This window comes from Pantherophis guttatus, chromosome 4 (assembly GCF_059756535.1).
Source record: "Pantherophis guttatus breed Tessera chromosome 4, ASM5975653v1, whole genome shotgun sequence".
In the NCBI taxonomy this organism is placed as follows: domain Eukaryota; kingdom Metazoa; phylum Chordata; class Lepidosauria; order Squamata; family Colubridae; genus Pantherophis; species Pantherophis guttatus.
In genome coordinates, this window is record NC_142066.1 from 129,594,548 (window position 1) to 129,614,941 (window position 20,394).

The 20,394-nt window shown below is 38.8% G+C and overlaps 1 protein-coding gene across 2 annotated transcripts in view; it reads right to left on the bottom strand.

Annotated features, from left to right (window-relative positions):
• LOC117655082 (putative acyl-CoA dehydrogenase 6) overlaps positions 1 to 20,394 on the bottom strand; it is a 54,152-nt gene that overhangs the window by 4,096 nt on the left and 29,662 nt on the right. For both annotated transcript variants that reach the window (XM_034402149.3, XM_087892780.1), the window contains exons 3-8: positions 17,836 to 17,965; positions 11,257 to 11,363; positions 8,689 to 8,856; positions 2,121 to 2,294; positions 403 to 564; positions 152 to 302 (exon numbers count right to left, since the gene is read on the bottom strand). In XM_034402149.3, coding sequence (XP_034258040.1) covers positions 152 to 302; positions 403 to 564; positions 2,121 to 2,294; positions 8,689 to 8,856; positions 11,257 to 11,363; positions 17,836 to 17,965 — 892 coding nt within the window. The remainder of the gene's footprint in view (positions 1 to 151; positions 303 to 402; positions 565 to 2,120; positions 2,295 to 8,688; positions 8,857 to 11,256; positions 11,364 to 17,835; positions 17,966 to 20,394) is intronic.

Genomic DNA, 20,394 nt, shown 5'->3' on the forward strand with positions numbered 1-20,394 from the left:
TCTTAAAATTTAACATTAACAATATGTATCCAATACCATACTTCAAATACAATGTATCAAACATGAATACCCGATTAATAATTTGAATGCTTGTGACATTACACACTTATACAGGTACACCCACATAGATTAAAGAGTTAATCCTTCTCACCTGTACATTCTACTCACTAGCACTTCATTAGTGTACCCCATTCCTCCCCAGAACTGGAGACAGCTATCTGGAATCTCTCGACATAGGCGACCACACTTTAGCTTGGCCATGGATACAAGTTTGGTCACATCATTACCGCGTATGTAGAGACCTCAAATAAAAATACAAACTTGCCTGTCAATTTAACCATATCTACAAAAAATAATGTATCTTTTATTAGATTATTGGAAATAAATTTTTATTGCACTTACCTGCCGCCTCATATAGCAACGCACGAAGGAGTTCCACTTCGGTGGCTAGTTCAGCCAGGCGAAAATGCACTATTTGATTGTGAAGTATTGTCTGTCCAAATGCTTTCCGTTGAGAAGTATAATCAATAGTTTCTTTTATCAGGAGTTCTAGAATTCTCAGTGCTAAAAATGTGATGTAATAAAAAAGTAAATTTAATTCCTTTCTATTGAAGATTAAGTCTCCCTTCCTCTCCCTCTCTCCGCCCAGATTTTTCTGAATTTTTGTGTATCTTTGCCATAGAACATGATCAAGAGTTTCCCATGGATATTACTGTTACTTAAAGTGAATCAAAGTGAATAACAGCAATACTCAGTGTCATGAACAATATGCAATGTGTATGGTCATCAACTTCCTTAAAATTCAGTAAGTGGTTGCACCATCTTGAACTACAGTAATGCTTCCTGATAAATTATGTAGGAATTTTGCCTGTTTCATAGCACATTGCTTTGCTCACTAAAATTTGACATTTTTCTAACTCGCTACATCAAGATTTGCTACAATATTTCAGCTTTTATGTCTAGAGTATCTAAATGCAGACTTCATTCTTCATCCAATCTCTCACAGATCTGCTTGTTTATTTGGCAACACTGCTTTGGTTCAAGACCCACCTGGATTCAGTTTCCACAGATACGACTTGATATTCTGCAGAATTGTATGACATGTTTTGTACAATAGCAAGTAGCCCAGATCCTGAAACTGAAGAGCATCTCCAAACTGTGAACTTGCCCCCTCTCTGATGACTGATATGAGATTTGGAATTAATTTATTTGATTAAAACCAATCTGGAATTCTTTGGTTTTCACCAGATATAATAGTACCTGAAAAGATTCTGGAAGGTCATCCAAGTGCTTCAACTTCAAACAGTGGCTATCTCTCAAGAATATTCCCAAATACCAGATAAAATGTCCATGAATCTCATATCTTGGCTTTTCAGGCCTTTCTTGATCTATCTAGAGTCAGTTTTTGTGACTTCGCTGTTTTTAAAAAGCTGAAACTAAAAGTTTCTCTGTTGCTCCAAACTTTCACTTCTACAGGATTATTTTTCTGACTTTAGAGTAATGGCACCTCAGAGGTTCCACACAGCCTTGTAACATCATAGACATCAATGACTTTATTATGGAGGTTTTCGTATGTTCTCTGAGGAGGCACTTCTCTGTGATAAGGAAACCAAACTTTGTGAAATGGATATAGGGAAGAGTTGGCCCAAATTAATCCTGATTGTTTAATGAAGCATTCAAACAACTGTTGTAATTATGTTTTTTTTACTGGTAGCTGTATTAACTGTTTTTTTAAAAAAATGTTTTATTAAAATTGTATGCTGCTCAATTTGCCAAAGCAAATCAAAATAGACAACTTGGTTTATAAAAAATAAATGTTTGGTGTTTTTCATCAAAAACTGTTATTCAATACAGAGACCCATATAAAGTTTTGGTAACATTTAGTGGCAAAAATATCCAAACTTCTGAAATACTGAATGGGGACAAATAATTTTTGACAAATTTGTACATGGAAGGAATCTGCAACTGTGGAAATGCATACAATATTGTCTTCAACAAAAATTTGGATTCTACTTTCATAACTGAGAGAGTTGCTATATTTTACTACCAAAATCAACTTTCCACATTGTTTGGTAAGAAAAACACATCTTAGTAGCTAGACAGTGTGGCTTATTACTTACATGAGGCTACTCCCCACATTCGTTCTTCTTGGAACTGCAACATCTGGTAATTAAATCCCATTCCTTCTTCTCCAATGAGGTATTTGCTGGGAATTCTGACATTTTCAAAGAAGATTTCTGCTGTGTCAGATGATCTCATACCAAGCTTGTCGATTTTCTTAGCAACGTGAATACCTGAAAACGAGTGTTTATAGGTCAAGGGAAATGATTCGTACAAATGAGTAATATGAATTGCATATGTGGGACATTCAATTAGATTATGGCTTCTTTTTTAACCTCATTAAAATTCATCTTTAAAAAATGTGTAAGTGTTAGTAAAATTAATGTTTCCATTTGTGAGTGGGGAGGGGGACTCATTGGTAATAAAAAAAAATTGAAATACTAAAAATTGTAAATAGATATTCTAGGCAGAAGCCTGAAAAAAAAATCCTTTCTGATTTGAGGAAGACAAAAAATAAAGAATCACTCTGAGACCAAATGGGCAATCTCTATATTTGATAAATAAATAAACATGAATGGCTGCTGTTTTTACTAAGGAATATGCCTATCCTGAACAATAGACTTTTAAAAATCCCTCAAAAACAATTAGTTTGTTGATTGGCTTGTCAAGAATGTCATTTGATAGTATCCTTTATTTACACGAGGAATCGTATTCTGACTGTCAGTTGCTCACAATATACTGTGGTGCTTCTGTATGTATTTAGAGACTTTTCATATGGTGCTGTCACTTGAACAAGATTCTAATTCCAAATGGGGAGGAAACAAGCCTGAAAGAATCAGGGATTTTTGATTGGCTAGCCTAAGTAAGTTCCATCTGTATCAATGAATTTACAAGTTTACAGACTTGAAGAAAAAAGAAAGGAGGAGGAATATAGCACAGATAAATGCTGTAATCTGAAAAGTCAAAAATTTGGCTAAATAAGTTAGGGTAAAACAACTCTAAATCAGAGGTATCAAACTTGCAGCCTATGAGCCAGATGCGTCATGCTCAGGCCACACCCATCCCAGCTCCACAAAGGGGAAAAAAGTCACAAAACATCACGTGACGACAACATGATGCTGCAAGTTTGACACCCGTGCTCTAAATCAACTTAGCTTTCCTTCTCTAAATAGACAAGACATTGTTGTATCAAGGATAAGTAACTGAGGGGCAGAGCATATTTTATCCAGGAGAATCATGTCATCTGATGATGTTGCCTCGTTTGGTAATCAAACACCTACAAGATAACAAGCAAGTTCAGAGAGCATAAAAGACTCTTCATTTCAACCCTGAGCTACAAATACTCTCCTTTAGAATCATGCCACTTCTTCCAAGTGTATTTTATTGTCTTCTAAGCAGTTTAAAACTAGCTTGTTCATTCTTGAACAAGATCCAAGTCTCAGATATTTGGTAATTTTGTCTTACTAGTAGTTTTTGAACTGACAGGCCTATAATTTCTTGGATCTCCCCATGGGCCTTTCTTAAAAGTTGAAAATACTTTGGTCATTTTCTAGGCCTCTACTTGTGGGCAGCCTGAAGCCCTGGGATCATAACATCATTCTATGAGTTACAACTTTAATTTTTTTTTTCTTTCTAAAAAATGGGTAAGTTGAAAAAGGTCATTGCTGAAAACCAGAGCACTGTGATAACTGTATAAAATTTGATCACTTTGGCATATGATCATCACTTAGCAGGAACATAAGCTATTTATATTGAGAAGACATTTGAATAAATCATTTGCAGCTTGTGAAGATTATTTACTTTTTTTAGTTTAAATAAAACCAGGTGGGAATCCCTGAATAATGCTTGTCAAGGATCTTTGGACAAACTTCCTGGGGGAAAAAATTAATTATCTGAATCCAGACATGGACCGGAATAGCACTGGTTCTTCATGAATGTGTCCTAGTGGGGACAGAATGAAGATGGTGCATCTCTCAGTGGTTTTTAATACTATTGATTATGATAGCTTTGACTTAGGGTAGAGTATTTATATTTTTATAATATTTTACTTGTATTTTGTATAATTTTTATCTAGTTTTATCCTTTTAATATTGTAAACCAGCCAGAATTATCCTGTGGTAAGATAGGCATATAAAATGAAATAATAAAACAAAATAAAGTAAAGTAAAAATAAAATAAGTCTTTTGGGTCAGCTTAGGGTACATGGTTCTGTGCTAGTTCACCTATTCCTTTAGAAGTTGATCTCAATTAGTGTTGATAGGAAGTGAGAGGTCCAGCTCATGGAAACTAGGAGGGCCTTTGTTCCACTTCATATTGTGTGCCAGTTACATTCTTTCCTGTATAGGGAGGCTCTCTACTTGGTGATTCATGCTCTGGTCATCTCCCATTTGGACTACTGCAATGCGCTCTAAATGGGGCTAGTCTTAAAAAGTGTCCAGAAATTTCACTCGTACCCAATGCAGCTGGGGGCTCCCAAAGAATCTGCTTGTAATATCTCTGTTGCATGAGTTGCATTGGGTACTAGTTAGCTTCTGAGTGCAATTCAAGGTGTTGGCTATGATTTTTAAAGCCCTACATGTGTTCTGCCCCAGCTCCGGATTCCCAAGGATTGTGACACACACCAACAGTCCTTATCAAAGTACCAAGAACAAAGGTAACCAGCCCAGAAAACAAGATACGATAAGACACTCACTCTCCAAAATGCTCTGTAATAATTACACATTGTTTCCAGCAAGAAATTACTAACTGTGTGCGACTTAAATAGGTGAAGGGAGTGGCCAATTATCCTCAAACCTTACTCTCGAGGAGACCTCCTCCTCCTGAGTAGCCAATCCTGCCTTTTGGTAGCCTGCATGCTCAAGCATTGAGGAGAGGCTCCTCCACATCACTCTCTCCACTTGAAGGAGCCTCTGGAGGTTCTGAAGGTCCTGGCTGAGTCTCTGCCTCTGGCACCACATCTTCTTCAGCCTCCTCACTGTCTGATGCGAGCACCGGCTATGCAGGCTCCTGGCGTGACCCCACACCAGCCTCCTCGTCATCAGGATCAGCCACAATCCGCGCAGGCTGCTGGCGGGCCACAACAACATGGCACACGGCATTGAAGGTGTGTTGCGGACTCTGTCAACCAAAGAATTCTAACTGGCAGCGTCCAAGAGGAAAACCTTCTCTGCCATTGTTCCTGGAATGTGGAACATTCTCTGCCTGAGGGGAGGTGGGCACCCACTCTCTTGGCCTTCCATGAATGTTTAAAAACATGGCTCTGTGGCCTCAGCATGTGTAGAGGATTACACAGCCATGGGGCTGATTAGTGCCCTGAAAGCCCTCTCCCTGCCTATTAATTATTTTTTTTTAACACTCATTGCCTCTTTTACATTTTATGTATCATTTTTATGTTTTAATGTTTTATTGTACACTCCACAGAGTTCTTCTATGAGGGAGATGGATGGTTCTTCTTAAAGATGATAAATAGATTTAAGTGGTATTTCCTAAATTTTATACATTAGCGGACCCCAACCTTTCTGGGACCAGTTCTTTGGAGTAAGGTTTTTCTGCAGACCCGAGCTCCCCTGTATACCATGGATGGGGCTTTGCTTGTTTGCACAGATCAGTTGCAGACATACTGTGGACTGGTGCCAGTCCATGGACCGGGGTTTGGGTACCCCTGATTAGGGGAATGCTGTTCCATATCAACAACATGGGCAGTGTCTGTTCGACCTATTTTTTAAAATTAGTACAAACAGTTTTATCAAATCTTAATCACTAATAAATTAAGAAGCCCACAAATTTGGCTTCACCAACTCTTCATTGGCAATTATCCCATTCTTCTGCACTGGAATGGGATAGACCCGTGATGGCGAACCTATGGCATATCAGTGGGCACACCAGCTCAGCTCTGGCATGCACGCGCTGGCCAGCTGATTTTCGGGCCTTCTGGGCCCATCAGAAGTAGGGAAACAGGCTGTTTCCTGCCTCCGGAGGGCCTGGGGGGGGGGAAAGGCCCATTTTTCTTTCTTACCTGGCTCCAGATCCTCTCTATGCATCTGCGGAGGGCACAAACAGCTTTTCCCACTCCCTCGGGCCCCTCCATAGGCCTGAAAGGGCCCATTTCCCAACTCCCAGTGGGACAGGAAGTGACTTTTTTGCTGTCCCCAGCCTCCAGAGATTCCTAGAGAGGCTCTGGAGACTGGGCACAGCAAAAAACTTCACTTCCTGTCCCACCAGGAGTTGGGAAATGGGCCCTTTCAGGCCTCCAAGGGAGTGGGAAAGGTTGTTTTCACCCTTCCCAGATGCATAGAGATTATCTGGAGCCAGGTAAGAAAGAAAAATGGGTCTACCAGGCCATCATGTGCCAGGAGCGGGGGGGAGTAGGGGGGTTGCACACGCATGTGCAGGGGGGGCGCATAGAATTATGGGTGTGGACACATGCACGCATGAACCTCCCCCACCCCCAACCCCTCTCCTGGAACACGATGGCAAAAAGGTTAGCCATCACTGGCATAGACTAATGGTATATATATCAGAATTACTGGCTTTACTAATATCAAAGGGGACTGCAGTATGACCCAATATTACAGCACTTTTTTAAAAAAATTGTCAATAAAATTGTTGTTGTCATGTTGGAAAATTGGAAAAATCATTCATAGCTTAATCAGTGCAGTTTATTTGAAAAACTTTTCAGTCTTATTTCTTTCTTTAGAATTACTCATCAGTGACCTTAGAGACATTTTTAATAATATAATCCTTTGATTGTTTTTAAGTAACTTCACTAATCCAAAAATTTCATTTATATTTTTAACTACTAATAGACTGCAATTAAGATTGTGTGGTACCTAGCATTAGTTCTTTTTTAGATAGAGAACATTCTCAATTTTGTTCTTCCTATGTTAGTTGAACTCCCACTTGTTAGAAACAATTACCCTAATATTGAACTTAATAACACATTCAAGATTCTGAGGACTAGTTCTCATGAAATCTCCCAAAGTGGGTTTATCGACTTTCAAGCAGCTATAAAACTTTCCCATTTAAATGGGACTGTAGTATTGTTAACTTTTCTTCCTTCACCAGGTTCGGTGCCTAGACATATTGGGAAAACTGACTTCATAATTTCTTCATTATTAATGGCATTTCTGAGTGATATTCATCTGGGTACTTAATGTGGAAAAAATTTGTCAGTCATCCTTGAGACATAGGCCTTGCTGAAGGATATCCAACATGTTCACAAAGGGAAGGCCCTGTCTAATTCATCTACATGAATATTTTTAGGGCATTAATAAACATGCAATGAAGGTGAGCCAGTAGACATTATCTACTATGTTTTTTTTTTTAAAGTTTGATAACTAACTCTATCAAATATTTCTCAATGAGTTTAAGAACCATGGAATAAAAAGGTAGGTTCTCATGTGTAAGCATCAGGCTAAATAATATAAAACAATATGGAGGAATAAATGGATATTTCTCACAATGGAGGATATAACTATTGGGATCCCGCAGGTCCTGTTCTAGGAATGGTGCCTTTTAAAATATTTATATATGATTTATAAAATATTTAATTATAAAATTGAATGAGAATAGTGAAGTTGGTGAAAATACTAAATTGTTCAGACTGATGTAAAACCATAATAAACCGCAAAGAACTCAATAACTATCTCCGCAGATTAGGAAAATGAATGTCAAAATAGTAACTGTCAGTCTACATGAGTAAATATGAAGCGATACACACATTGGTGCCAAGGAACCTAAGTATTCATGCAAACTGATGGGATCAAAGCTAGCAGTAACTTGATGTATAAAGAGATCTGTGAGTAATGAAAAACAGTTAAATGAAGATTTTAACCTAGTGTCCAACCACAGTGAAAGGGGAGGGGGGAGGATAATAGCATGTTAGGAATAATAATAAAATTGTAATGAAAACAGAGATTACAATTTCAAAATTCCCTAATATCAATCAATCATATGACATTTCGAATATTGCAAGTGATAGCCTTAATCAGTTTCTGCTTGGATGTTTCCACTAATATTTTTACAAGTAGTATTTTATAATCAGTAGCAGCTTCTAATTTATGTGTTCTTACAGCAAGCTACAACTAATGAGAGATATTGTGCAAAATGTATGAAACAGGAGTAGTAGTCTATAAAATACTTTTGTTCCACCTAATTTCTTCTTCTTTCTTGATTCTGTTCTTAATTACTGATATCTCAATAAACAAAGAAATAGTAATGCAATAATTTTGTAGCACAGAAAAACCTAATTATGCCATAGGTTTGAGTAAATAACTATCAATTATATCAAATTTGTTGTTTCAATTTTAAGTACGCTTGGTTGCTTCAACTTTTAAGATAGCAAAAAAACAAAAACCGTGAAACACCAATTAAGAATTCTGTTTCTAATTTGGAAAGCCTGACAGCTATTTGAAGATTTTGTGTAGTCTTAGAAAGGCACAGTCACAATATACATTTTTCAAATTCTAACAGCCAACGCTATTTTGTCAACAGATTGTCATCATTTGGAAGATATATTTCTCAAGATGATTTATGAGGTTAAAATGAACTTCCACTCCTCTAATTTATAAGTTATATGTTTTGATATTACTTTTTTTTTCTGAGATCAATTTATCTTAACTTTATTACCAGGCAACTTCATTGGCAGACATAGGAGAGATTTATTTTTGTTGGGTAGTCCATCGTTTGTGTTTGCCAAGAGGCACATCCAGTCTGCCTGAAATCCATTAGTGATCCACATTTTGCCACCATTTATCACATAGTCATCGCCTTTTCTTACAGCTTTGGTCTTGATATCTATGCACACAAGGGGGAAAAAATGGGTATGCAATGTGAAGAGTCTAACTATATGACGTGATGGTGCTAAACGAGTAGACCCTTATGAATGGTCCTTGAAGTTCCAGCTGTCATAGTGGCCCAATGGTCCTTGATTCAGATAGGAATCAACTTAGCAATTGGGTCCTATTTATGAAGTTGCAGTATTCTATGGTCATGTGATTGCAATCCCTGCCAACTTCCCGCATGCATTTGGCAACTGTCTGGCACTTGACAGCTGGCACTTGGAAATGGCTCACATTTACCACAGTTGCAGATAAATGTGAGCCATTTCCACAAGCAAATCATGTGATTGCCATTTCCACAAGCAAAGTCGAAGTGGAAGCTAGCCGGGAAGCTAGCTCATCATAGATTGCTCTAAAGATTCCTCCTTCATCCCCAGTCTCCCTGTACTTGTGCTCCTTCTGCACCCATTCATCACCCTTTCTGTTCTCACACCCTGCTATGCCATCCACACCCAGCATTCTTGCATTTGTGTGCCGCTTGTGCCTTGCCTCCCAAGCCCTCTCCTGGTTTCCTCTATGTTGCACACAGCCTCTCCCAGGATTCCCAGGGCTTCCCTCATGAGCCTGCATCCCACACTTTCCTGCAGCAGGCCCACGGCATTCCTTCTTGTGACTCCTGCCGCTTTCCAGTTAGTAACAATAGCACTTAGACTTATATACCGCTTCACAGTTCTTCACAGCCCTCTCTAAGTGATTTACGGAGTCAGCATATTTCCCCCAACAATCTTGGTCCTCATTTTACCAACCTCGGAAGGATGGAAGGCTTCCTGAGTCAACCTTGACCGGTGAGACTCGAACTGTCGAACTGCAGAATTCAGCAGAATTAGCCTCCAATACTGCATTCTAACCACTGCGTCACCATGGCTCACGGTAATCCATGTTAGTTGACAACAATCAGGGATGTTGGGATTATATGATGGCATGCTTTATGACAGCAGCGCTCATCTATAACACCCCCAAATTCAATTGCTGTCTTAACACAAGTACTACCAATGTATTTTATACATTGGAAATGATGTTTAACCTTTAAAATGAACCTCTCCCTCCTCCCCCGCTCTCTCTCATACACACACACTCACACACACACACACACACACACACATTAGAAGTGGAGTTGCCACTAATTTCTTTTTAATTTTTTAATTATACATAGGAGTTTTCCAGAGTTTTCCATTTCTATTTCTTTTAATATTAAAAAAAAAGTTTTTAATAAATGGGTCTTAGTTTTTTTTATCCAGAGCATCTTATGAACATAGAAATATCTGAAATTACCGGATATCAATTCAGGGCAATTAGTCAATTCAATTTAGTGGTTCTTTTGCCTGCTCCAACTTCCTTGGACCCCTTAATCCAATCCCATGCTTTCTTTCTCCCTATTGGCCTATTTTTATTCACTAAATATTGTGCTTTATGCAAACAATAATCAACATTATATTTGAGCCGCCTTAGATTTTCACTGCTTCACAAAGAAACAGAATCATTAGTTTGAAGTTCCACAAATATTTAAAGGATCAGTAACTCAGGATTGAACTATGAAGTCCTTAATGCTCTCTGAATGTGGTTGTTTGCCCACAGATGTTTTGTTATGAGACTAGATACAACTTCACTGAATCGTCCATAGGTTGTCTAATAATAAAACATCTGTAACCTCAGAGAGCACCAAGGACTCCATAGGAGGAGAATTAATTATAGCACACAAATTCAAACAAATTGTAATAACAACAATGATTCTTTCTCCTCCATTTGTTTTAACAGGGTTTTCACAAAGCATCTTTCCCTAGCTGATGTTGATCAGTTGATATCTAAGAACATTTTCTTTAACACTCTGAACCAGTGTTTTTATTTCACTTCTAGCTACTTCACAGTTGTGTTATAGACTTTTAGAGCACCAAGGACTCTCATTTCAATCCCGAGCTACAAATATTCTCCTCTATTAGTATGGTTATTATTGCAAAACAATAAGCCTCTGTATTCTTAAATTATTTAGAAGAATAGCAAAAGGTACATGGGGCAGAATGTTAATAGAGCTGGGGATGATTGGGTGTGGCTTATAGGTATGAGTTTTTAACTGAGGCCTCGACATTGCCCGCCCGCCCTCCCTCCCTCCCTCCTTCTTTTTCCTTCCTTCCTTCCTTCCTTCCTTCCTTCCTTCCTTCCTTCCTTCCTTCCTTCCTTCCCTCCCTCCCTCCCTCCCTCCCTCCCTCCCTTTTTAATTTAATGTATTATGGTTTTATTCTTGCTCACTACTTAGAGTTCTTAATGTGTATGCTACATAAGTAGCTACATAAATTTGTATAATAAATAGTCAATAATCAGTTGTAAATGGGTTACAAATTTTATACTGATTTATACTTACTTGCAGCATCTGAACCTGCCCCAAGTTCACTTACTCCTAGGCAAGCCACCATATCTCCAGCTATTGTTGGAGCAAGAAATTCTTTCTTCAGCTCATCTGAACCAAATCTGCAATGATGACAAAGTCAAACATTTTTTCATGGTCCTTTTGTGTGATTTCTGAAAGCAAGATCTACTACAAGAGTATTTTATATCCTTTTTTAAGAGGAAATGTTTTATAACTTTTCATGTACAACTTTTAAAATAAAGAGCATGATATAAAATAACTTATAAATCTGTCTTTCCAATAGAACTTGAGCAAAATAACTCATGGAAAAAAAGAACTTTGTATCATTTGGCAGCAAAAGCTAGCAAGGCAAATGATCAAATGTTAACAGTTTCTAAGAAAGAAGAAGTCCCTCAATCATCAGATGCTTAGGGTGTGACCAATGTTTTATTACAAAAAATTGTACAAGCAAACCAAAGATACCACAAACAAAAAAAGACATGTTTTTGGGCCAACACTTTTGAGGAGGACAGGTTGGAGAAAGTCTATAGAGATTCTCAGTCATCCAGGTCATGGCTATCCCAAAGATGCTTCCCCCCCACATTTTTTTCCCAAGAGGCTGAAGAAGCTTCTTGGATAAGAAGCGAAACGTCTTCAAAGAAAAACCAGGAAGTCCAGTTGCCTCTTGAAAATGCTCCTTTGGAGAATTTTTACTTAAATTTAAGTAAAGTTTACTTAAATTGTACCTATACAGAATGTTCATAATTGAACCCCAGTTTTCCTCTTTCAACGCATAGTAGATGCATTGAAAAATAGACCTTATCTGCATAAATTTATTTTATTTGTTTAAATTTGGGGTGATAACTTGCTCCTCTTTTTGTTCTGGCCTTGTCTTACATGATATTTTCCATCCTAAATATAACACATTTATCTCAAGAATCCCCATTTTCTAGAAATGGAATCCCCAAATATCTTAGCATTGCATCTCCCAGTAATAATATCATTTGCAAAATTTTTGTACTGAATGTTGTTTGCTCCTTTTGGTTTCTCTCTCTCTCTCTCTCTGCACCTGAATTTTGGGTGACTCTTCTTTTTTCAAATGCTCTGTTTTTGTTTCTGGGTTGTTTTTTTAGTTTCCACCAGCACTACTACCACCACCACCATTTAACCTTAAAAACTAATTCTAAATTATATTGTTCTTTAATTTTTTAAAAAATCTAGTTAAGACAGGATAGACAACCAGCATTGCTTTGAGAAATGAATGGGTAGACTTCGTTGATACATAGAGTCCTTGACTTATGACTATTTGTTCAGTGACTATTCAAAGTTGTAATAGTGTTAAACAAAGGGACTTACAAGCTTTGCCTGAGGTTATGGCTGTTGTAGCATTCCTGCAGTCATGTGATCAAAATTCAGGCACTTGGCAGCCCACATATACTTTTAACCACAGGGATACTGTAACCCTCACATATCTCCACCCACCCACCCACCCTTCCCATCTATGTCCTTTTGGGCTCCTATGCTCTGCTTCTCCAGAGAGTCTTTCTGTCCTCTTTCTCCCACTGCTGTTAAGGCATATCTAGCTTGGCTGCTGGCCTGAGGCTGGTTTCATGTGGAAGGAAGAAGGGAAGGGAAGGGAAGGGAAGGGAAGGGAAGGGAAGGGAAGGGAAGGGAGGAAGGAAGGAAGGAAGGAAGGAAGGAAGGAAGGAAGGAAGGAAGGAAGGAAGGAAGGTAGGAAGGAAGGAGCCCATGAGCTGTAGTACACCATACTTGTGAGCTGGATTGGATCTGGCTTTGTATTGCAAAAAAAGAAAATAAACAACGGAAAATAAACCACTGAGAACACATCAAAACATAGAAGATAGGTGGGTAGGGCAATGCCTTGACCTACTGAGGTTGGGGATGATGACAGATTAATCCTAGATTGGGCTGCAGTGGGTCCTCAGCAACGACCAGCAAAATTCACTTAATGACAGCAACAGGAATTGCTGGGGTTGCATTGCTAAGCAATACATGATAACTCACTTTACAACCACATAGCTTAGGAACCAAAATCCAGCCCTAATTATGGTCATAAGGCAAAGATTATCTGTACAGGGCCTGAGCAAACAGTATGATGAAAACTCTACTTAATACTATGTTGAACTAAAAAGTGATTTCAACGTAGACCTGGAGGGCAAATTTCTGTACTTGATTCTATAACTAAAATGGTGTACATTCTTTTGTGTGTGCAACTTAAGAGCTACAAAATGTGTGTATGCTTAATGACACAGTTTGCATGAAACAGTTATTGGAATCGAACTGAAATCATGATATGGGTAGGCAGCATTAGCTTTTTATTGTTTGTATATTGGATTTGTATCCATCTAAGCTGCCTAGAGTCACTGAGAGGGTGTCTCCCAGGATATATCTACAGTATTACATTAGAATGTTATAGCTTTAGTCTGGTAAGATTTTGTCTATTAAGTATAAGCAAATATAAAGATCTAGACTCATTTTGATCTCACTGTGCTGTCTTTGGGCTTGGTCCTGACAGAATATGAAGAAGCAGGTTAGGAAGAATATTGATGCACTTGAACTTTAGTGTTGGAGAAGATGTCTTGAGAACATCATGGACAGCCAAGAAAACAAACAAATAAATCATAGAACAAATCAATCCAGAGTTCCCATTATAGGCACAAATTACTATGCATCAACTTGATGGCACATAATAAATCAATCAAATATCTGTAGCTCTTAGATTGGCATGATTAGAATATTAAAGGCCACAAAAAATCTAATTGTGAACAAAATACTTCAACTATTATTTATATATTTAGAAAGTATTTATTTATATAGTTACCCAATTCAAACATGAGTCTAAACAGTGTTCAAAATCATGAAACAAAAATAGAGAAGAAAAATCAGTATGATTATTGAATAGGAAATGGTCTGGTTCACATATAAGCTACATCAGAGTATAGCTAGTTTAGCTAGGGGCTATCCTGCAGGAGTTGGCAAATTGAACATTTTTATCATAGTCTACTTACACAGTTTAGACAAAACTTCCTCCCTCCCTCCCTCCCTCCCTCCCTCCCTCCCTCCCTCCCTCTCTTCCATAATGTTATCCCCATTTAGTATTATATAAACTATATTATCAAGGGGAATAAAGGTAAAGGTTCCCATTGCACATTGTGCTAGTCATTCCCGACTCTAGGTGGCAGTGCTCATTCAGTTTCAAAGCTGAAGAGCCAGTGCTGTCCGAAGACGTCTCCATGGTCATGTGGCCAGCATGACTAAACGCCAAAGGTGCATGGAACACTGTTACCTTCCCACCAAAGATGGTCCCTCTTTTTCTACTTGCATTTTTTACGTGCTTTCGAACTGCTGTGTTGGCAGAAGCTGGACAAGTAATGGGAGCTCACCCTGTTATGCACTAGGGATTCGAACTGCTGAACTGCCAGCCTTTCGATCAAGAAGCTCAGCATCTTAGCCGCTAAGCCACCACGTCCCTCATCAAGAGGAATAAAGCTGAACAAATAATCCTAAAGTTACCATGGGACTAGAATTTCTGTTGGTAAGTGATATGGTTATAAAATGCAATGTCATGCAATCTCATGGTTTAGCAACAGTAACCTTGAAAACCCAGTGACTGCATGGATTGTTAAGAAAGGACCTGATGTGACCAGAGTTTAAATAAGGAGGGTAGTGTACAAGAGCTGTGTAAGGGTGGGTGAAAGGTCTGTAAAGGTGGGTGAAAGCTGTGTAAGGGTGGGTGAAAGCTGCAGCTCGGCATTACTGAGTGTGGGCAACTTGCCAGGGGCCGCTACAGAACACTGGCAGTTGCTGTGTAGAATGATATCCCTGTGATATTATACACTATAGTGGACCTTCTTGGGAGAAAAAGTAGCAGGAGCAACTAACGAATAACAGAATAATAGAGTTGGAAGAGACTTTGCAGGTCAACTAGTCCAACCCCCTGCCCAAGCAGGAGAACCTACACCCATGATGGTGAACCTATGGCACATTTGACAGAGATGGCGCTTCAGTTGCAGCGCTTCAGTGCCTTGCTGGCAGGATGCTCAGGTAAGTCAGTGCAGGGCATTGGGGGGCAGGTCCACACCCCCTCACCTTGCTTCGTACTCAACCCACCCTCATTGCCATTTAGCACCCCCTGCCACCCCCTTTTGCCTCTAGCGCCCCCCTGCCACCCCCCTTCCTTCTTACCGCACTCCTAAGGCATCCCACCACTCCCCAGCGGGCGGTACCGCCCACTTTGGGAACCACTGGTCTACTCATTTGTTTTCTTTTAACACTGATCAGCTGTAGGGCGGCCCTTTGAAGCCCCATGGCAAGAGTTTAAATAGTTTTTCCCCTCTAGCCAATCAGCTGGGACTCAGGAGGCAGCAACAGATTGGGGGTGGGGCCAAATAAAAGGTCAGAATAATGCGGGGGGCAGGGGGCAGAACCAGTTCGGTGATGTCATATCGTCACCGCTACCGGCTCGGCCGAACCGAGCTGAACTGGGAGGAACCCACCACTGGTACAAGGGAGATATGGTAACCTCTGTTGAGCATGGGACAAGCAGATTAAAATTCATTCCTGGGCTGTATAAACAGAAGTATAATGTCACGATCAAAATAAGTAATTGCTTCTTTCTACTTTATATAGGTGAGACCACTCCCCCAGTTTTGGAAAATGCAAATTTTAGGAAGCATACCAACAAACTAAAGCATGCCCAGAGGAAAGCAACCACTAACATCGAAATCACTTTTAATATTACCATGCAAAGCCTACCGGCTGTTACTGAATAGCTAATTTATTTAGTTAATATAACACATTCCCAAATCCTAAAATGTAGAATACAGATTCATCAGATGACATGCTGAAAAAAAGACAAGTGCTTGCCCCCTCCAAATTATGAACTGTATCTAGGATCAGCAAAGTGATGCTATAGCCACCATGCTATTATTAGTACCTTTTGATGGCACCCAGAGAATCCAAATACAAACAGCTGGAACACATATCGGTGGAAGAATGCTGAAATCTTTATCCGACTATGGTAAAGCACACTGAATCCTTGTGAAATTTCAAGACAAGAAATCTGAAATCTTGTGAGATGTGACAATCATGAATGATTTTAGACACTTCAATGTTTTAAAATATTTTTATTTGGCACATGCACCAAATAAAATGTATGTTGGTGTACAACATCTACAAGAATGCCATCTGCCATACTAATATTGCCTAGCAAGAAAAAGTTTTGGTCAGTTATATAGTATTTTCTATATACTTTCCATGTCTCCTGACCTTTGAAGAGAGGCTAGCTGCCTCTATGATGAAGTAACAACACCATGCCTGAAGTCAGAGCAAATGGTTCAACTGGGGACATCCCAGGTCATTTTTGTCTCCTTCACTGAAATGTTGCAAATATGTAATAAATAAATACAGAAGGTAAGTATTTTCTCAAATGTCATCAGAGCTTTCTATGCTCCATGTCATGGTGAGCGCAGATTCATAGGAGGAGATTAAAAACGAGCAGGGAGTCCTAGAGTTGCCGGATGAACTCTCCCTGCCTGAAGACCTGCAAGAAGAGAAGGAGTTGGACAATAACCAACAGCCATAGTTGCCTTAAATGGACTCCAAAAGATGGTAGAGGACAGGAAGGCCTGGAGGAACATTGTCCATTGGATTGTGATGGGTCGGACACAACTTCACAACTAACAACCAACATAGCTGCCACACTACAGGTCTCTGAAGATGAGAAGACTAAGCTGCTACCACCCTAGTGCAGGGCTCACCATGATGTGAAGACAGCGATGGGGGAGGGGGGGGAAATATGCTCTGCAAAACTCTTCACAAGAAAGGAGTCTTCCCCTTCCAAATGAGCAGCATAAGGGATGCTTCTATTTTTATAACTAGGAGCAAAGAGCTCAAGCCCCACCACTGTCAACAACTGTTTACTTATCCAGATACTGTATGCTTGATTCCCAAACTGAAACCTTGTCTCTTTGCTGCTGGACCTAGACTGGCTGATAAATCTATAATTTTTGTGCCTTTAAAGTTTGCTTGACTGTTCTTGGGCCTACTGTTGTGGATGGGAGCTCTTTTAAAAAAAAAACAGTTTACTGAACTTTAGGAGATTTGTTTGCATTTATGCATTGTGCATTTATGTCACAAAATTTATCAGTAAACCATCTCTCTCCGTGTGTGCTTCTGTCTGCTTGGCCTGGGATAGGACACTACTTTTCATCAATTGATACTACAGCAGTTTCTTGCAACATAAATAAATAAGTAAATAAATATACAAGTAAGTAAGTAAATAATAAACATCTGTAGAAGCATATCTCCAAAATTAGAACGTTGTTACACTTCTATCCTGAGATCAAATTGGGATAACGAAATTACTCTGTAGACTTATTTTTTAAAAAAATCTCTGCTGCTCAGATCTAGATTTCGAACTGTTTCATTTCTGTTGTTTTTTCCAAAGACTCTGGAAATTCCAGTATTACCTAAAAAAATCTCACAAACTAAGTGGGAAAATGGACTTGATGCCCTGAATGGTCTCTATTTCTGTGGCTCAATGGAAAAAAAGAGAAGATTTCACAAATGTACCTTGCAAGAGCTGGTGTAGCCATACTGCTCTGTACCCCAACAGCCATGGGAATAGCCCCACAGCGAATCCATCCAAGTTCTTCTGCCACTGCAGTGATATAGGAGAAATCCAAATTTAGGCCGCCATATTCTGAAAATTAAAAAAATCACAGTACAATTACAAAACTGATTTAAAGTTATGAATTCTACAGTCATTATTGTTATGACCTAGGCTTCCTGAGTCATTAAACACACGAGTAGTCCCAAAAACCTCTTTCAGAGAAAAGTCAAGGCATGCTGAAGACATTTTGCCAACTAAGGACACCGTTTGAAGTAAATCATGTTTCTTAATCAGACCAATGCCTAAAGGTGACCTGGATAGCATTCATACCTCAACACTGATGAGAGGATGGAATCCTCTGTTTCTTCTAATAAATTAGTTTAGGAGGTCCTATATAGAGTTTAAAGAATATTTAAGGAGAAAATTTAGGAGGTACAAGAGCTAGGTATGCTGCCATTACTTCCTACACTCTACTGTCTAAGGTTGTGGTGGCAAACCTATGGCACGTGTGCCAGAGGTGGCACGCAGAGCCATATCAGTAGGCATGCAAGCATTGCCCTACCTCAGCTGCAGTGCGCATGTGCACACCGGCCAGCTGATTTTCAGGCCTTCTGGGGCCCCCAGAAGTTAGGAAACAGGCTGTTTCCAGCCTCCAGAGGCCTCCAGGGGAGGGGAAGGCTGTTTTTACCCTCCCCAGATTTCTAGAAAGCCTCTGGGGCCTGGGAAGAGCAAAAAAACAGGCCTACCAGTCCCATCGTGCCATCACATGCCAAAAGCGGGGGAGCACAGGGGGGTCGCACATGCATGCATGGGCGTGGCACATTGAATTATGGGTATGGGCACGCATGCGCATGAACCCCACCCCCCGCACTGCCCCCGCTTTTGGCATGTGATGGCAAAAATGTTAGCCATCACTGGTCTAAGGCAACTACCTCACTATAATTCCTGTCCTTGGAGGACGCAGACAGGTTAGCTTTTTTTTTTTTTTTAAGTTTTTTACTTACATATACATACAGTTTACAAACATATCAAATCAATGCATGAATAGTGTGGCACCTGGGTGTCATACATTCTAATAAAGATAAAACTAGTAAAATTAATCATAATTATTACATTCAATCAACTGATGTATTTCTAATAATGATACACAATTATATTAAGTTGCAATCTGTCATTATTCAATTATTCCATGTTTTGACTTATTATTACTTTTATTTTATTATATAAAGGTGTATACACTATTATTCCCCCTTCTTTTATTTCTATCACTTATTCTAACTTCTAATCATGTCACTTACCTAAAAAAAAGAAGAGAGAGAGAGAAAAGGAAAAGCAAATCAGAACAACAAAAAAGAGAAATCATTTATTCATTGTCTCTTGCCTGCTTCAGTACTTTAATTGCTATGTTGTTTTTTTTACTTGCCTCCCAAATTCCTCTCTTTGATCTTTATCTCTGTCTGCATCTGCTTCTTGACTATTCAAGCTAGGTATTTCTTTTTTTTTAATTTATTTTTTATTGAAAAGTTTTTTAAAAATTTTTTTACAAACAATTTTCCCACCCCTCCTCCCCCTTCCCAACCCAACCCTCCCCCCCCCGGACTTCCCAGAGCAAAATACAGGGTATAGCATTTAACAAACATAAGCTAACATATGCAAACTATCTATAAACTCCTATCTCCCTCTTGCACTTTAACTCCCCTTTATATGACTAAATATAAGAATTCCCTTAAATATCTTTTTTTTTCATTCATAAGCTATTTGAAACTTTTTAGTCCCATATTTATTTTGAATATAGTCAATCCATCTTCTCCATTCCAATATATATCTTTCATTTGAGTGATCCTTCAAATATGCTGAAATTTTAGCCATCTCCGCTAAATTCACTACTTTTAGTGTCCATTCTTCAATAGTAGGTAGCTCTTCCTTTTTCCAGTACTGCGCCACCAAAAGTCTGGCTGCAGTTATTAAGTTCAAAATCAAATTAGTCTCTATAACCGTACAATCTGTAATTATACCTAATAAAAACAACTGTGGGATAAATTTTATCTTCTTTTTAAGAATATTTTGCATAATCCACCATATTTTTATCCAAAATGCCTTGATTTTTTTACATGTCCACCATATATGATAATACGTGGCATCATCACGCTTACATCTCCAACACTTGGATTGTGAACCTGGATACATATAAGCTAACTTAGGATCTAGATGCCATCTATAAAACATTTTATAAAAATTTTCTCTCAAGTTTTGGGCTTGCGTAAATTTTACGTTTCTAACCCATATTTTTTCCCATGTTTCCATCATTATTGGTTCCTCAATATTTTGTGCTCATTTTATCGTACCGTCTTTGACTAACTCCATTTCTGAATCTATCTCTATCAGAACATTATACAATCTTTTTATGTGCATTTGACCTTGGTCTCTAATTTGTTTTACCAAGTTTTCCTCATTTTGCAAGATACCAATTTTCTGAACCTCTTTCCATCTAGCTTGCAGCTGTCCATACTGAAACCAAG